The sequence below is a fragment of the Hydra viridissima genome, unplaced genomic scaffold (genome assembly GCF_058129835.1).
Source record: "Hydra viridissima isolate aposymbiotic clone 2 unplaced genomic scaffold, HvirCarnegie_v1 scaffold_1, whole genome shotgun sequence".
Lineage (NCBI taxonomy): Eukaryota > Metazoa > Cnidaria > Hydrozoa > Anthoathecata > Hydridae > Hydra > Hydra viridissima.
The window spans coordinates 25,876,178-25,896,349 of NW_028324300.1; the positions used below are offsets into that span (position 1 = coordinate 25,876,178).

The window sequence follows — 20,172 nt, forward strand, 5'->3', positions numbered from 1 at the left end:
TTTTATTTTACAAAACATATTCTTACAATAAGTTGTTATATATTAACTTTCTGTTTTTCGTTTTTTAGAATAAATATAAAAAAATAAAAGTTTTTAATTTTAATTTGCTTAAATTTAGTTTGTTTAAATAATAGTGAAGAAAAAGTATTTGTTTGCTTGTGCAGAAATCTCAAATTTCAATTAGTTAACATTTAATATAATTTATGTACCTTTTAGTACTTAACTACCCAATGCTGTGTGCTAGAAGGTTAATAACGCAACAGCATGGTAGGCAGCTGATTTTATTTTTAAGATAAATTTTTTTTTAGGCATTAGTTTATCAGATAGGCACAACAAAATTATAAATGCTGCATGAACTATTAGCTGTGCGCTGTGATTACACACAACTCAGAGGTTCCTTCTAGATTTATTATATATATATATATATATATATATATATATATATATATATATATATATATATATATATATATATATATATATATATATATATATATATATATATATATATATATATCATGTCATCATATATCATAAAAATATTTTTGATTGGTTTTTGAATAGGATAAGTTTTGTTAATTGCTTCCTAAGCTTTTTTCCAGTTATTTTGGCAGTCTGTTCTTTACCCAGGTGATAGAGACAAATTTTTGCATAGTTTTCTGAAATAAGTTTAATCAGTGCTAATAAATGGTTATCAGTTAAAGCCGAGTTGAATTTTGAAAAACTGAATTTTAAAAAACTGGTTTGTTTGAAATGATAAGAAAGTACTAATGCATTCCAACATTTAATGCAGATGGTTTATTGTAAATTTATGTATCGTACTTTTTTTGATAAGATACATAATGTTGATAATGTTTGATAACATACAAATATTATGTTATCAAAAAATTCCCTTAACAATTCGTTTTGAATAACAAGTCAAAAACAACTGATTCAATCATTGAGAGCTGAAATATTACAAAGAAAAATATTTAAGTAAAATAACATAATATTAAAAAATATTTTGTATTTAATATTTTTATTAAATGCTATATCCATTAATTACATATATGCATTAAATAATCCTAGAAGGAACCCCTGAGTTGTGTGTACTCACAGCACTCAGCTAATAGTTCATGCAGCATGTACATATCTGGTATCTTGCTACAAAAATTGAAAATATAAAATTTGTCAAAATTGTAAGTAGACACCACTGCCGCTTACCATAAAGTTATGTTATCAACCTTCTAGCACACTGCATTGGGTAACTAAGAACTAAGGTACATAGATTATGCATAAATATCATTTAATCGTAAATTTCACTTAAAAATTTTATGGAATATTTTGTACCTTAGTGTCTAAATAATTTCTTTATTTGTCTGATTTTTTTAGAAATCATTTCATTTCTTTAAAATTTATTTCATGGTCTAGTCTTTCTTTCAAAACTCTTTATTTTCTTTCATATTTCTGTAAAAGCCTTATAAAATGTACATCGATCACCGCTAAGAGCTCCGATCGCCGCCATCTTGGGAGGCCAATTTTGGCTTCAAATTTTTTTAAAAAAGACAATTGAATACGCTATCCAGTTATATTTTGAGATCAGTGGATTAAATGCATTTGGAATTAGATATTATTTTAATGATGAGTTCTTTTGGCGCTACTGCACTACTATAAAAGGGGAGTTCTGGGACAAAAAATTATTTTCTAAAAAAAACTAAAAAAATTTTCAAAAAAAATTTTCAAAAAAAAATTCAAAAAAAATTTTCAAAAAAAAATTCCGGTGACAAAACATTTTTTTTTCATGACGTGATAACGCGTAATGAAAAAAACTTTTTAACTGTTGTAAAGGTGTTTATATCTTTCCCGGCGCATTTCTTTTTTTCTTTGTTCTTGTTCTTGTTTTTCTTCGAGAATTGCTTTGTACTTTTCAATAAAGCTCCATCCAAATCCTTTGCTCCTTAAAAATTCAATTCGGTCGAATATTTTTATATTTCTAATTTTTCCGTCCTCATTTTGTAAGATTCTAGTTTTTCCGTTCATTTTATTATGCCAAGAAAATTATTTAACTCAAAATTTTCACAAAATTAAATTTAAAAAAGGGACGCTTGAGAATGGGGAGTTTGGTCCGAGAAGTAATCCGGCGCCGATAGATTCATATCCTCTTCCGCTTTTGACGTAAAGCCCATCTCTGACTGAGCTTCCTTTGACCCAGGGTGTTAAAAACAATCCGTTTCCTCTGTGTGTTCCCATTTTCATTCCATTTCCATTTTTTTTGACGTAAACGACACCCCTTCCTGTAATTTTGTCGATCACAGTGGACCCAAGAGAGGAGGCAACCCCACCCAATAAGCCATTGGCAACCACTGGAGCGGCTCGAGCTGCAAGCATTCCTAATAAAGGTAAAAGAGCTCCAATAAATCCTCCTTTTACATTTGCGTTGTGCTCCACTTGGGTTTTGCTCATTTTAATGGTGACTCCAACTCCTCGATGGAGAGCGTCTACAATTTTTCGATGTTGACTTTGCGTCACAAGCAAAACGTCGTTCCCGTTAAAATCATCTCTTGAAATTCGGATGCTCACGGGTTTGCCTTCCATCATTGATTTTTTTATTTTTTCGATCTGTCCCTGAGACACATTTAATTTGACACTAACATATTTGGTCATTTTTTAAATGCCGGAAAAAATATTTATTTCACTTCTCGAATGTGATAACGGATCGTGATGTCCTCGCCGCGAAAGTCGATTAAATTTCCATTTTGGTCGACGATGCGTGTGATCATCGTTGAAATTTCTGGGACTTTGACAGGGAGGTAAACCAAATGGGTTGGTCTTTTGATGGTTTTAAAACCGGGACCAACGTCGGGATAAAAAGAGTAAATGCAATTTAATTGGGAGCCGTTAATGTAAGCCGATCCGATGACGTTGTTGACGATTCTAATCGTGTTGACGCTTGAAATTCTGGCGATGTCGTCGGACTCATATTCCGAATTGGAATCCAATTGTTTTTTTGTGAACCCCAAAAGTGATGCGATGCTGTTTTCAACGTTCAAGTCCATCAAATAATTCAAGCCAAGTTTGATGGTCGATTTTAAAGTGTTTGAATTGGATCCAATTTTGATGTTTTCGGGTGAGTAGCTGATTTTATTTATGGCAACGTAGCTTGCGCTTTGGGACGCATAATTTTTTATTGTGTTTGAAACGGTCTTTTGCAAATAATTGTTGATGTCGATGATGTCGTAGCTCCCGTCTGGAATGACGACGTTTTCCCAATTTCTTCCGTTGTTCATGCTGTACCTGAAAGAATTGTTTTTGCTGGTGATGTTTGGAAAGCTGTTGTACGTCTCAAGGCCGAGAAAAGCCATTTCATAAGTTTTCCCTTCCCTGTTATTATTACGTTGGAATTTCCATCCACTTGGATGAAATTTTTTTAAATGTCCCCTTTTGGAAAATAAAAATCGTCAATTCCGCTTCGATATTTTCCATTGTATTTTTTTGACGACAAATCGATAACAGCAAATCCGTAAGGTTCATCCCAGCAATGTCTGCAAAATTTTTTGAATTCTTCTATTTTCATGTCGCTCGAAACATTATCTTGATAAATGTGATTGACGTTTTTTTCGTCTTGTTGAAAGAGGCAAATAAAATTAGAATTTTCTCTGATGGTTTGTCTGGGGAGCATGAAATAATTTTGACCGAGGTAAAAACAGTCGACGTTGGAGTGTCTTCCTCGGATGTAATATTTTTCGCACTTGTTTTGATTGGTTAAAAGCAAATTAAATATTCGGTTTCGGAATAATTTTTTGAAAGGTCGTTGATGACGTATTCATGGGTTAAATTTATTTTTTTCATTTCGTTTTGTACATCATCCTTTAACAACTCATTTGAGGAACGAAGTCTCAAAAAACAACAGAAAAATGATCAAAGGGACTTGCGACGTTTGCGGAACGACAAAATGTAAGTTTGTTTCTTCGACGACAAAAGGGGGAGACTTGGTGGAATCGATCAACAATTTTTCAAAAAAAATAAAGCTTCCGTGGGCAAAATTTCCTGGAGAAATGCATATTCCAGGAATGAATTTTGCAGGGCCTGGCACAAACTTGGACAAAAGGCTCACATCCACCGACATGTACCAAGAGTGGAGCAAACCGGTGGACCGAGTGGACAATGCAGCATATCACCAGGATTTGGTTTATAAATATTTAAACGACGTTCAAAGCAGAAATTTGGCGGATCAAATAATGCTTGAAGAAATGAGCTCCATTCCAAACCCCACTCAAAAAGAAATAAATGAAAGAAAACTTATCGCGCCCATCATCAAAGCCAAAGCCAAATTCGGACTGGGTGTCTCTGCAAAAAAAAAAAAAAAAAATTCCCGGTTTAAAATGGACGGATCAGCTTGCAGAGGAGCTTCACAAACCGGTGATTCATCATTTTAAAAAAAGAAAAGTGTTTGTGAACGACGTCGATGAAATATGGGCTTCAGATTTTGCCGACATGCGCTCTTTTTCAAAATTCAACAACGGAGTAAAATATTTGCTCACGGTGATCGACGTGTTTTCAAAGTATGGGTGGATCGTTCCGTTAAAAAGCAAAACGGGTCTTGAAGTGGCTGAAGCGTTGAAAAAAATCTTTGAAAAAAGAAAGTGTGTCAAAATGTGGGTGGTCAAAGGAAAAGAGTTTTACAACAAGCACGTGAAAGCGCTGGGAGTGCAGTTGTATTTTACTGAAAACGAGGAAAAAAGTTGTGTCCTTGAGCGATGGAACAGAACGATGAAAGAAAAAATGTTAAAATTTTTTTTTAGCAAACAACACCAATAAATACATTGACGTTTTGGATGAAATGGTGAAAAATTACAACAACACAAAGCACTCTTCAATCAAAATGACTCCAGTTGAAGCCAGCGATGAAAAGAACAAAAATGAGGTCTGGATGAACCTGAATGGAAAGACGCAAACAGAAAGAGCAGAGCCGAAATTTTTAATGGGCGACAAAGTGAGGATAACAAAAAAGAAGTCCAATTTTGAAAAAGGGCACACGCCGAGATGGACTGAGGAGGTTTTTACCGTGTCAAAAATTCAGCAAACGGATCCAACCACGTACAAAGTTACCGACGCCAACATTGAAGAAATTCAAGGAACTTTTTACGAACAGGAGATGCAAAAGACGCATCAAGACATATTCAGAATTGAAAAAATAATTCGCCGAACAAAAAGCAAATCACTGGTCAAATGGAAAGGATATCCAGACTCGTTCCACTCATGGGTGGATAATAAAGAATTGATCCGTTTGAAAAAATGATATAAAAAAAATTTTCTTTTCTTTTTAAAAAGATGAATTTTGTTACGATTGAAAATTTTGACGAGAGCAAATTATCGGTTGGAGAAATTTATTCTGCAACCAAACCAATTCAGTACCAAAAGATTCCGCTTTTTTTATGAGTACCCCTCTGAAAAAGGTCCTTTTATTTTAAGAACGCCCGTTTTGTTTTCTCTGGGTGTGTTTGGAAATTGCAGTTTTGGAACGAGCGAGCTGGAGGGATATTCCATGTCCTTTCTCGGTTTCAACGAAAAAAACGGAATGAACGAAAAAGAAAAAAAGTTTATCGAGGCGACTGAAAAAATATCAAAATTTCTTCGCAAGAAAGTCAAGGAAATGATTCCCACTTTGAAAAAAGGAGGAATAACGAAATTTTTAAAAACAAATCCGATAATCCAAACGCAGCACCCATTTTTTTCGGAAAGTTGTTTACAAAGAAAAACGAAAAAACATTGAAGTGTCTTCTTTGTTTTTCAAAAAGAAAACAAAAGAGTTCGTGAAAGTGAATCATTTTGGAATATGTTCGACAAAAGTGCTACGCCGTAGCCTCTTTGAATATTGAAGGTGTTTTTGTCGCAGCGCAGATCGAGTCCATTCAGGTTAGAATTCCCGAAGTGGTCATTGCAAAAAATGCACCTTCAGTTCAAAGCATCATGGGTGACGATTTGGATTTGGGAGAAATGGATTCTGACGAAGAAATGTGAAAAAATTGAAAAAATTGAAAAAATTGAAAAAATTGAAAAAATTGAAAAAATTGAAAAAATTGAAAAAATTGAAAAAATTGAAAAAATTGAAAAAATTGAAAAAATTGAAAAAATTGAAAAAATTGAAAAAATTGAAAAAATTGAAAAAATTGAAAAAATTGAAAAAATTGAAAAAATTGAAAAAATTGAAAAAATTGAAAAAATTGAAAAAATTGAAAAAATTGAAAAAATTGAAAAAATTGAAAAAATTGAAAAAATTGAAAAAATTGAAAAAATTGAAAAAATTGAAAAAATTGAAAAAATTGAAAAAATTGAACGTTAGACTGGCGACAAAAAAGGAAAAAGCAATAAAATTAGCGGCAAAACCAAATTACACCAAACACACGATTTTCGACGAAAACCTGATTGCCGTTCACATGAAAAGAACACATTTTTTTCAACAAACCAATTTATTTGGGAATGTCCATCTTGGATTTAAGCAAGACTTTAATGTTTGAATTCCACTACGACTACATCAAGAAAAAATATTCCGACAAAGCAAAATTGTTGAGGACGGACACGGACTCGCTGGTTTACGAAATAAAAACGGACGATTTTTACAAAGACATTTCCGACGATGTGGAAAGCAAATTCGACACGAGTGATTTTAGCAAAAGCCATCCGGCTATTCAAAGCTTTGGGTTCAAAGTTGGCTTAAACAAAAAGGTCATTGGGATGTTCAAAAGCGAAACCGGAGGAAAACAGATTGAAGAGTTTGTCGGCCTCCGGTCAAAATTGTAATCTTACAAAATACATCAAGAAGAACAAGAAAAAAAATGCAAAAAATGCAAAGGTGTCAAAACAAAGGTCGTCGAAAAATACATTACCCACGACGCACAGTGGAGTATTTCACTTGAAAAGTTGAACAAAATTATTTTATGTTTATTATCTATGTAGTATGTAGTAAAAAGAAGTTTAGGGTCATTATATTGTATTAAAAACGATTGGTCACACATGAAATGTTAAATATTTATATATTAAAACAAAAAATACATATTTTTATACATCTTACATACTTTACAAATATCTACAACTTTACAACTATTTAACATAATGACAAATAACTAAATTTATAATACTAAAAAGGATAATCACACTTGAAAGATGCATCTAAACCTATACTGGGTTTCTCAATCACTGAACTTAATCCTTAGGTTATACCTGTTGTTAATTATTATTTTTCGTTAAAGGATTAAATCCTATGGTTAATCCGCTACAAGGGGCTCATGATTTGACAACCAAACAGTTTGAAATTAACAATCTAAATTTATTATTATAGCCCTATATTTAATCCAAAAAAAAATAAAATATTTTTGTACATGTCAATGGAATCATTTTCAATCAGAATCAATATCTGATATGTCGTCAATCGTCATCGCTTGTGAGTCTTCTAATGTTTCCGGCATCAAGAGTCCTATTGTCTCACTGGAGAACGGTTTTCTTTTTGTCTGGGGCCTTTTTCTCATACTGCTTAGCAAAGGTTCCGAAGTTAGTAGAAGTCTGTTTAAAATATCTCTATTACAGTTTTCTCGCGAAGACTTCCTCGCATAATTCTGTCGATAAAGATGGAAATGTTTGTTTCTGGCTTCGGCTGCTTCTTCTGATAGCTGGCCAATAGGCAGTATAGCCTGTTCAATTATTGTGGTGCCATGTCTTAAAACTTTATGCATTTTGGCGTCATTGGGTGCCATGCATATAAATCAACATAAAGTTTAGCCGTCTCATTTGCAAAATTTTCAAATTTTTTTACATTAATTTGATGCCCACTCGAAATTGCTTCCAAAATGACATTACATTTTTTTATAAGAGTTATATCAACCCCTGTGATGCGGGAAGCGGTTAAGGGATCGGCGAAAAATCTTCTTGATGTATTCCCATCATTACTGTTCCCAAATCCAGCCTTAGGAATATCAACCAACAGCCCTAATTCATCTTTAAAGGCATTTGAATTTTTTGTTTTGTTTCCGCTACTATTTTTTTATCTTCTTCTGTTCTTGCTTGCCATTTTTTTATTGGTATTTTATACGACATATGCAGCAAGGATTCAAAAAATCTGATTCTTGCGTGCAGTATTGATAGCCCAAATTTCAGTGTTTCACGGCTTTCTGTCGTTTTTTTATTCAAGTCATTAAAATCTTTTGAAGTTTTCCCACATATATAGCATCTCATTGTTGATGTCGTATTTGTAGCAGCATTGCAAACTTTTCCATCAATCATAGTAAAAAGAAATACATGCTTTATTTGCAAATTACCACCAAAAGCGTTTATTATTTCACTTTTTCACAAGCCTTTTATTTGGTTCTCTATGTATTCGATTTCATCATTCGTTACGTCTTTGCTCTCCCGAATAAAACGGATTCTTATTGGTCGGCAATACCTTGTAGATGATGGTGCTGGGTTTTGCCAAAGCACCTTCTTTTGGTTACCAATATGGCATATGAGCCGTAGGGGCACAAAAGAACTTTGAAATATGTTAGCGTCGCTATTATCGCTGTTTTGAAATTTTTGTTTAAACGTTTGTTGTTGCGAGCCATCACAACCCCATTTCGAAATCAATTCTAAATTATTTCTTTCTTTTTCATTTAAATTTTCAATAATTTCATTCATATAACAACATAATCGCCTAGACGTGTGATCCAGAAGATCTTGTAATTTAATTTCTAAACAAGTTTCTGTAACTGTTATCGATTCTTCTGGTGGATAACATTCCTCTTTGGCTTTTTTTATAAGTGAATAACATGGATAGATATTCTTAATGGCTGCATGAATAATTTCATATTGTTTTTTAGTCATATCAGCTTCCACAAAAATTGAAAACGCTTCTGATGGTGTGTGCTTTTTAATGATATCTTTAGTAGTTGTGTCACTTTTTCTATATTGTTTGGCTTTTGTTGGTGTAAATAAAATTTCCTTTATAACGTTAGACGTGTCACTGTTCCCTGCAGCACGTTGACTCATTTGAGCAGCATACATCAACTGCTCACAAGGTTTCCCTTAAAACCCAACCAAGGGCATTTTGGGTTTATAAAAAACTTTTAAAAAAAAAAGTTTTATTGCTGTTTCATTATCCTTTCCCCACATACAGCTTTCTCCTACTTTGATACTTTTAGTTTGTAAAGCTTTTTTTTAAATGGATGTTGGGTATATTTTTTTCCACCTATTTATTATATTACCAAAATTTGAAGATGTCAATCGTTTGCATCTTTCTTGATACTTTTTCCAATGTAAATTGAAAATCGCCTTCAAGAAATGGTGGTATGTTGAGACTTATTCCTTTTGGTAAGTCGTTTACGAAACCTTGATCTGCCATCAGACTATCACCTTTTTCTAATAATTTTAGTATGCCACAGTGATTTGTTATCTGTTTATCACTTGATCTTCCTTCATATAAATCAGAAACAAATGTAATTGCACCACTTGGTGCAATACCAATCAAACCCTTTGCTGTGTGATGTTTATATTTTGAGAACATTGCTGATTGAGTGCGATAACTAGTTAGCATCACAGTAAAAATCTCTGTACAGCCTATAATTACATGAGTATTAGGGTATACATCTTTAAAGCAACTAGGCATTGTTTCATTAACTAATTTTTTTGTTGGCCATATTGGAATTGATCTAAATTTTATGTGCAAAAAATCATATCAAGTAATTAATATCCTACTGGTAGTGCTTGATGAAATATTAAACTGTATTGCTAAATCTTCTAAGGAAAAGGTGCAACGTAGTCGAACTTGCACCATAAAAAATTCCTCTTCATACGTGATCTTCCTCTTGTTTTAGATGAAAAAGTTTCATTTAAATCATCAGCAATAATAGAGATTGAACCCCGATAATTGAGTGAATCTATTTCTGGTTCTAAAAACTTCATGACTACTTTAAATAGTTCATAATTTTCAAAACCTGTGTAAAATTTGAAATGTTCTTTGTTATGTTAAAACCTTTCAACTGTAAATTTTGATAGAAGTGTTTTTTCATTGAGCTTACATATAGCTTCTTTTTGAGTGTTTACTAACTGTTGTTTTTCTTTTATAATGTCCTCAATTTGATCTTTAAGAATTTTATTTTCTTGTTTTAATTTCTCTTTGTAGCTCAAAACAGGAGTTGACAATTCTTCTCTATAAGGTATTTGTGTTGTTTTATGTATTAAACCAAGGCTATTTTTGGTTTTCCTTGGTTCAAGAGCAGTTAGTTCAATTGTTTTTGGAATAATTGTTGGAACATTCTTCATATAAGTTTTTTGTTTCCTTGAAAGTGTGCTGAACAAACTCTGTTTGACGAACAAGGAATAAAGTCTTTTCTGCTAATTTTGGCTAACCATAACTTTTTTAAAACTTTTTCCATGGGTATAGCATAAAATGATAAGTTTTTATTACGCTTAGAATTTTTAAAACAGTTTGGTACACAACAAGTACAGCCACCACTTTTTGAACTGAAGTCAACTTCACTGTTAAAAGTGAGTTCAACTTCCCACAGTGAGATCCAATTTTTTGAAAAGAGTGAAGTTAAACTTTGTGAAAACACTGGTTCACTGTTTTCACTATTCTTTGGTGCCTAATAGAAGTGGGGGGAGGGGGGAAGGGGGTTGGAATAGGCGGGGGGGGGGATCGGAAATATAACTAAAACTTAATAAGCAAGGGGGCTGGAATAAGCGGGAGGATTGGAAAATTTCGAGTTTTTTAAATACTTAAAGCAATAACTAAGTAATGTTTTTGTTAATTATTAACATATATATTAGTGTCTGAAAACAAGTTAATATATAATAAAGAAGTACTAAAGTCCAAAGAAGAAATATTAACAGAAGTCCAGTTCAAATAAGTTTCTCTCTTTACATATTTTGTAAAATATCAAATATGTTACCCTCGTCCTCTTGCTCAACATCGGTATTATCATGAGCCTCTTTTATTCGTTTCTTGACGCTTTTTCGAGCCTCGTAAAAAGCTGATTTCATTTTTTTTAGATGTGGCTTGAAAATAATACTAGTTTCATTTTCCTCAAACACCTTCTGCAGTGCATCTAAAAACGTTGCGTCCTTATTAATCAATGGATCATCTGAAACATTTGTCAGTGATGGAATGGTATTGGAAGGATTGGCTGTAGCTGATGACGTAACGATAGAAAGAAGAAAATAGAACGTTCTTTTTTTTAAAACAAAGTTTTTTTGAATGAGTGATATTACGTAATGTAAGTAAGTAGTGAAAAAGAAAATTTTTATAAAAAATTGTCTTGTCTTGGATGGAAATTTTTTCTAAAATTTAATAGCCGGGGGGGGGGGGGTTGGAATAAGAATGTCTTAGGTGGAAAATTTTTGAAAAATTAATTAGCGGGGGGGGGGGGGGGGGGGGGACGTCTATTAGGCACAAAGAGTTAGTTCAACTTCTCCGTTAATAGTAAGTTCACCTTCAGTATTTTCAAAGTCATCTTCATTGTTTTCAAAAAGTTCAATTTTGCCGATTTATGGGAAAGGTCCATTAGGAATATTCTAGAACAGTTTAGAATATAACTGGATAGCGTATAAGGGTAATTTTTTGAAGTCAGTTTTGGCCTTCCAAGATGGCGGCGGAACTAACAGATGGTGATATGAAAATTAACCCTCCGTCGGGCGCAACTGATCTAACAGGCACATGCTTCATTCATTTGTTACTTTCTCCACACCGGAGCGCTTTTAAATCTAGATCTTTCTAGTAATTTCCTGTCTTTATAAGACTTATAAAACCCTCTCACTTAGTTACTTAACAGATAACGCAAAGTGTATTAATTGACCTGTGTGTTCTGATAGGCTCATTGCGCCCGATTAAGTCATTTTATTTAGGTAGCTATTTTTTAATTTTTTTTTTCAGATTTGTTGATTTCGCACATTTTAAACTAGTAATATTAAACTAACTGTGCGTATTTCATAAAAATAAATAGAAAATCTTCAAATGGCCTAATATGCACATTGCGTCTGATTATGTCATAATTTATTTATTAAAGAAAAATTTAATGGCGTCTCAATTTGATGAGCTAAGGAAGTTACTTGAGGAAGAAGTTGAAGAAGAACCTGCACAAATTGAATATTTTGCAGAAGAAAGTGATATTGACTCTGAAGATGAAGTTGAACAATGCATTCTTAATTCAGAAACTGAGCAATCTGAAAACGAAACAAAAGAAGATGACAAAGAAGAAGGAAACTCTTTTATGGGCAAAGATAAAAAAACGGAGTGGCTAACTAAACCACTAAAAAAAAGTCGACGTCGAAAGACACACAACATTTGCACTCATCTTCCAGGAGTAATTGGAAATGCAAAAAATGCCAAAACTCCATATGAATGTTGGAATAATATTTTTAATGACAATATAATTGAAATGATTGTCACATACACAAATATTTATATTGACTCCGTAAAAGATAGGTTTGTGCGGCAGAGAGATATCAAATCCACTGACATAATTGAGGTAAAAGCATTCAATAAAATGGTAAAATGGTAAATCGAAAGACACACAACATTTGCACTCATCTTCCAGGAGTAATTGGAAATGCAAAAAATGCCAAAACTCCATATGAATGTTGGAATAATATTTTTAATGACAATATAATTGAAATGATTGTCACATACACAAATATTTATATTGACTCCGTAAAAGATAGGTTTGTGCGGCAGAGAGATATCAAATCCACTGACATAATTGAGGTAAAAGCATTCATCGGACTATTGTATTTAGCAGGAGTATATAGAGCAAATCGAATGAGTTTGGAAGATCTTTGGGGAAAAGAAGATGGCATTGAAAAATTCTCTCTTGTTATGAGTCTCAAACGGTTTAAGACACTTATTTGTTGTCTTCGTTTTGATGACCGAAGAACTCGAAACCAAAGAAAAGAAACTGACCGCCTTGCCCCAGTTCGAATAATCTTTGAAACATTTGTCAATAATTGTCAGAAAAGTTTTAGTCCAGGGGAAAATCTTACTGTTGATGAAATGCTTCCGGGATTTCGAGGTAGATGTCAGTTTCGGCAATACATACCCTCAAAACCAAACAAATACGGTATAAAACTTTATAGTCTAGTTGATGCCAGGATGTTTTATACTGTCAAATTGGAAATTTATGCTGGGCAACAACCACAAGGCCCTTTTTGTTTTAGTAATAAACCAAATGATGTGGTGATGAGAATGGCTGAACCTTTATTTGGATCTGGTCGGAATATAACAGCGGATAACTGGTTTACTAGCTTCGATCTCGTAGATAAATTAAAAACTAAGAAGCTTTCATATGTCGGCACTGTCAGGAAAAACAAAAAACAGCTACCAATTGCATTTATAAATGTCAAAGGTAGAAAAGCAAACACAAGCATGTTTGGTTTTAATAATAATAAAGTTTTGGTCTCCTAGATCCCGCGCGAAAGAAAGAATGTCATTCTAGTTTCAAGTTTGCACGATGATGATGCCATTGATCCTCAATCTGGAGAGCAAATGAAACCGGAAATAATCACTTTTTACAATCAAACTAAGTGTGGAGTTGATGTAGCAGATCAAATGTGCGCTTCTTATAACGTGAGCCGAAACACCAGACGTTGGCCTATGGTAATTTTCTATACAATACTAAATATTGCTGGGATCAATTCGCAAGTAATTTACATTGGGAATAACCTCGAAAAAAAACGAAGAAGATTATTTCTAAAAGAGTTGTCACATGAATTGGTTTTGGAACACCTACAGAGAAGAAGCATGAATATCGTTGGAATACCTTTTAGTCTACGTATTAGGATGCAAAGATTCCGTCCAAGAATTGATCAAGAAAAATCACAATCTCCTACAACTTCAAAAAGACGTAGATGTGTCACGTGCACTTGAGAAACGGGTGTAAGAAGGTTATCTCAATACGAATGTCGAAAATGCCACCAATCACTTTGCATGAGCCATCAGGTTTTAGTCTGTCAACCATGCTTTTCTTTATACGAATGCATCAATTTAAGTGAACATGAAATATCCAAATCAGAATAAATATGATTTAAGTACATTAATGTGACTTACAAATGGAATATTTTGAAAAATCTTGATGTTTAGTATTATTTATGTTTCTGGTTATTTTGAAACTAGATTTTTTTTTGTTTTATTACTTAAATTGTAATATTACTCAGTATTTTATCATAAGACTGACTTTTTGCATAAAAAATTTGATATCATTTTTATATACATCTTTATAAAGGTCAGTGATTACTTAGTATAGTATATGTTAATATGAGTTGTTAAAAATAACTCTGTGCCTAATACGCACATTGCGCCCGATTTCACATGTTTCAATATTGCGCCCGACGGAGGGTTAAGAAACAGATGATAATCAAGTTTTATATCTTAGGCTCAAATACTGATAAATATATAAGTTTCTTATAAAAATCTAGTTTTTTGTTTAACATATTACTTTTTTCATAAAAATAACGGATTATTACATACTTACATAAATTTCAAATATAAACATTTTTTTATTTAACAAAACATTTTCTTACAATAAGTTGTTCTATACTAACATTCTGTTTTTCGTTTTTTAGAATAAATACAATAAAATAAGAATTCTCAGTAAAACTAAGTACAAGTTTTAATTTGAATTTGCCTAAATTTAGTTTGCTTGATAATAGTGAAGAAAAGTATTTGTTTGCTTGTGCAGAAATCTCAAACTTCAAATAGTTAGCATTTGTTATATAATTTATGTATCTTTTAGTTCTTAACTACCCAATGCTGTGTGCTAGAAGGTTAGTAACAATAGTATGATAGGCAGCTGATTTTATTTTTAAGATAAAATATTTTTTAGGCATAAGTTTCTACAAAATTATAAATGCACAACTCAGAGGTTCCTTCTAGAGTTATTATATATATCATAAAAATATTTTTTTTTTGGTTTTTGAATATGATAAGTTTTGTTAATTGTTTTTTTCCAGTTATTTTGGCAGTTAGTTTTTTATCCAGGTGATAAAGACATACTTTGACATAGTTTTCTGAAATAAGTTTAATCAGTGCTAATAAATGGTTATCAGCTATAGCTGAGTCAAACATGAGAAGTTTGTTCATTAAATATTTTTGAGTAATCAACTGAACTTAAAACAGAACTAGAAATGGCATTTTGAATTCCTATTTCATTTGGAAGTTTGCCATTTATTGAGGCAAGCAACCTTTGAAAACATCTTTCAGTTTCTTCGCATATGATAACAACACTTTTGGTTGATTTAATTAAGCCTCTGTTTTGAATTTTAATAAACTGGTTTGTTCGAAATGATAAGAAAGTGCTAATGCATTCTTACATTTAATGCAGATAGTTTATTGTAAATTTATGTATCATACATTTTTTGATAAGATACATTATGTTGATAATGTTTGATAACATACAAAATATATGTTATCAAAAAATTCCCCTAATAAGTTGTTTTGAATAAGAAGTCAAAAACAATTGACTTTATCACTGAGAGCTGGAATATTATACAGAATAATATGTAAGTAAAATATTATATATTAAAAAATAATAATTTGTATTTAATATTCTTATTAAATACTATATCTATTGATTACACTTATGTATTAGATAATCCTACAAGGAACCCCTGAGTTGTGTGTACTCACAGTACTCAGCTAATAGTTCATGCAGCATGTACATACAAGGGCGGGGAAAAATTAATTGGGCAAACAATTAATTGCAATTAATTGATTGCAATTAATTGTTTGAAAAGTTTTCAATAACAATTAATTGATTGAAAATATTTTTTAAACCAATTAATTGATTGGGTCAGAATTGCAATTAATTGATAATTGATAAATTTTGCCATTAATATTATTTACCGAGATTATATTATACTTTTCTGTAATTTTTAGTTTAGCACTGTTTTTAACCATAAAAAGTTAAAGATAGAATGACGCATAAGCAATAATACGCATGTGTAAATATTTCGAGCTGTATACGCATGTAAGGTTAAGGATAGATTGACGCTTAACAAATAATACGCATGTATAATTCCAATTTAAAGTACGTTATTACTTTAAATATATATATATATATAATCATTACACATATATATTTAAAGTAATAACCCAACAATATTAGTCTTTTAAGTATGATGCTTAATAAAAAATGATAATTTTATGTTCTGTTTTTAACATTTTTAGACATTTTTAAAAACCAATAATTAATTGCAATTAATTGGAAAAATTGACTGAGTTGTTCAAAAATTGCAATTAATTGATTGCACTGAATAATAATTGCAATTATATAATTGGTAGCATATTTTTAAACAATTAAATTGCAGTTAAATTTTTCCTGCCCTTGTGTTCATATTTGGTGTCTTGCTACAAAAATTGAAAATACAAAATTTGTCAAAATTGTAAGTAGACAACACTGCTGCTTACCATAGAGTTATGTTATCAACCTTCTAGCACACTGCATTGTGTAACTAAGAACTGAAAGGTACATAGATTACGCATAAATATTATTTAATCGTAAATTGCACTTAAAAAGTATATCGGATATTTTGTTCCTTAATATTTAAATAATTACTTTAATTGTCTGATTTTTTTAAGAAATCATTTCATTTCTTTAAAATTTTTAAAACTTTATTTCATGGTCTAGTTTTTCTTTCAAAACTCTATTTTCTTTCATATTTCTGTAAAAAGCCTTCTAAAATGTACATCGATCACCGCTAAGAGCCTCGATCGCCGCCATCTTAGAAGGCCAATTTTGGCTTCAAATTTTTTTGAAAAAGACAATTGAATACGCTATCCAGCTATATTTTGAGATCAGTGCGTGTTGCTTTAACAAGCTTTTACGTCATTAAATTTTTTTCTTTTATTAACTAAAAAAAAGATTATATAATAAAAAAACTTCACTAATATGAGTATTACAAGGTATTACATTGTTATCAAAGAAATCTTGTTGAAAAAAAAGTTGTTAATTACCTTAAGTTTTACATGTGTCTTGCAAACTGAATAAATTAGCCTCGGCGCTTTTTTCTCAGGCTATATTGAAATATATTCTATATTGAAAGTTCATTAATTATTTTATCACAAGCAGTTCTTTGATGCGTTATTCTAAATTTTAAAATTGTTTCGACGTCTTGTTAGGTAGTTAATAATAATTCCTCATTAAAAATGGTTCCCCGTTGAAGAAAACAGTTTTGCATCATTATTGTAATGAAATTCTGTTAAGAAAATGAGCTTTGGTTTTCTAATTAAAAGTGTGGAGAAAACACACAAGGGGAGCCTGGAACTATATATTTTACCCATCAAAAAACATTTTTCCCAAACCATTTTTGCGTTATCAACGCCGCTTAACAAGTCTTGCGTCACAATCAATTAGTCAGAAATCTTTTTATCTGACAAATTGATTTTGAACAGAAATCGACATTTTAATTCTTTTGGTGGCGTGATTTTATTGTTTAATGTTGAATGACCGCCGTTAAGTTTGCTGAGTAAGATTTTTTTTTTTCTTCTGATTTTTGAATATATTTTAAATGGCTTTTAATCCTTAAATAACAAATGGCTTAGTGAGCTTAGAAAAGTATTATCATTTAGAAGTGAAAAGTTTCATTCGGTATTTAAAGGTGTGTTCATTTTTGTTCTCCAAACCATAAAAATATTTGGTTTCTATGAAATATTATTGTTTACAAGCTCATTTAATGAATTTGCCATTGGGCTAAAAAATGGATTTCAGTTCATCACTCAGCCGTTCAATTTTCTAATGATATTCCGTAAAAGTTTATTCCTGAAATATAAAGTTTTTAAGCTCGTCGCCTGTTGACTCGTATTTTTTGTCCAATCTCCAAAAAAAAAGAGGGAACAACAAACTTGAATTTCTTGGTTGTTTTAACTTTTTGAAAAAAAACATTCGTTTCTTGGTTGTTTTAACTGCCGTGGTGTGACCTAACAAAGTCCTATGCTTTAAGAAAGTCCTAATTTAAGAAATGACAAATTTCGTATATATAAAATAAACATTTAGAGAGAAAAATTTAGTTATTTTATCTAACTAGATATCTAGTTAAAACAACAAAGTTATTTTCAGCAAATGTTTCTTTTATATATACGAAATTTGTCATTTCTTAAATTAGGACTTTCTTAAACCATAGTTAAATCACACCACAGTATTTGAAAAACATTCATTTTTGTTTAAAACATTCAACAACTCTGCGCCTCCATTTTAAAATCTCGTGAACAATTTTATGAGTATTAGGAACAAATAAATTAAATTTTTGTTGCCAGGGAATGATTCATTATCGAATCATTAACATTTAAGTTGCAGCATCACGACTCTGGACTGGTATTAAAAAACATTTTTTAAGGGCTGTTTTTAAGAAATATTCACTTTTTTGGTTAAACTAACCGCAATCCAAACAGCATCATGTCAGAGATGTTTTTTTGAATGGCTATTTGAAATAAAAAAACTTCAGTTGACTTTAAAACCTGAACAAATTTACGGAAGTAGTTAATAAAGTTACGGAAGTAGTATATTTGTTATATTTTCATGAGTACGAAATCATGTCAATTTTTATTGGTTTGAATGAAAATTGAGTTGGTTGGTTTGACGTAGACTCTTCCGTAAAACTTCAATTTCTCCTATTTGTTTGTGAATTGCGTCATTTTTGTATAACTACGCCTAATTAATCTTTCTTGTAACAAATTTCTGTAATTAAAACGATCTTTACTTTTCAAATGAAACTATGAATTTCGTCCATAGTTTCTTCACATAATCAAGTATCACAAACCAAGTTTCTTCGCATAATCGACGAAAATTATACACTTGATGAATTTTAACAGGACGACTTAGTAAGTTGCTTAGTCAATGAATTTTAGGTGGCAACGAAATTTTTGGCAGTCAAAGCGTTATGTTAATTTTAAGTCTCTCTTTTTTTTTTTGCTTGAATAAAACGTAATAAGAGTTTTTTTCTCATTTTAGGCAGGTCATTTTTTAACTTTGCAGTTATCTCCTAATTTTGACATTTCTTTTGCTTAGTTATCGTATTCATTGTGGCGGAAAGAATTTCTCCAACTTAAGTAAATAAACTCTTCAACTTTGAGAAGGTTTGTATTAATAAGATTTTAAGAAACTGTGGGAACTAAGGAACTTTCAGATAAAGTTTAACATTAAATCTAAGGAAGTAAAAAAGGGCTTGAAGTTCGGGACAATGGTAGGGTTTATCCAACTGCTCAGATCCTAAACTGTAGTATCTTTCACATAATATTTGAACTCTGTTTTCATTAATACCTAAGATCATGCAAAAAGATTTCTCGCAAACTTGAACTTGAGTTTAAAAAATTGTTAATTTTGGTCACCGCTTGTCTCTTGCTCAAAGACATTAGGGGATTTACTTTAAGAATACCTAATTATCTTATGTCTGATTAATTTTACATTTTGTTTCATAAACACTGACATACGTGTGGTATTACTGACGACTTGCCATCTTTTTTTATAATCTTAAAATTGAAACTTTTTTGTCGAAAGTGGGAAAAGTATATTTGTTAGGCAAGATATGATTTCAAAATAATCTTTGAAAAGTATAAACAGGACGCTTGGTGGACATTAGGTGGTAGTTACTGCTTTATCGTTTATAAGATTAACTAAAACAATAGGGAAAAGGTTAATTTGAATACGGAAACTCATGGCTATTGCTTTTGCTTTGTAAAAGACAAAATTTGAAAATTAATTGAACCCTAAAACACACAAAAGGTTTTTCATAACTGTTACTATTTACTTTTGTCAATGGTAACTAGGAAAACACTAAAAATAATCTTCTTGTTATTTTAAACTTCCTAAAGCTTAGTAAACAACGAATTTTATGTAAGGTAAAAAAAAACTCGAAATAAAATGAAAAACTTTTCATATTTTATATGTTTCATGTTTTAAAAGAAAATTTTATTTTACTTCTATAATTATTATAAATATTTATAATTATTATAAATATTTATAATTTTATAAATATTTATAGTAATTATATATATTATAAATATTATAAAAATTTTATAAATATAAATATTTATAAATATTTCTTGTATGCATTTATATCTCTTCAACAGATTACAACTAACTTCAAAGTTTTCGATATTTTACAAATCTTCGATGTTGTAAAAATATTCTCCGCGGTAATTGATCTCAAATTTCTTGAAGTTCGAAGCACGAAGCCATT

At 31.1% G+C, this 20,172-nt stretch overlaps 1 protein-coding gene across 1 annotated transcript; it reads left to right on the forward strand.

The window, feature by feature from the left end:
* Positions 1-11,646: 11,646 nt before the first annotated feature.
* LOC145189320 (uncharacterized) lies at positions 11,647-12,506 on the forward strand. Its single transcript, XM_090077174.1, has 2 exons — positions 11,647-11,850; positions 12,012-12,506. Exon 2 carries the CDS (start codon positions 12,021-12,023, stop codon positions 12,504-12,506), a length of 486 nt encoding a protein of 161 aa, XP_089933300.1. The 5' UTR covers positions 11,647-11,850; positions 12,012-12,020.
* Positions 12,507-20,172: the final 7,666 nt, after the last annotated feature.

What these genes read in the sequence shown, in the direction of transcription:
- LOC145189320 (XM_090077174.1), top strand. Translation starts at nt 12,021, where the DNA reads ATGGCGTCTCAATTTGATGAGCTAAGGAAGTTACTTGAGGAAGAAGTT.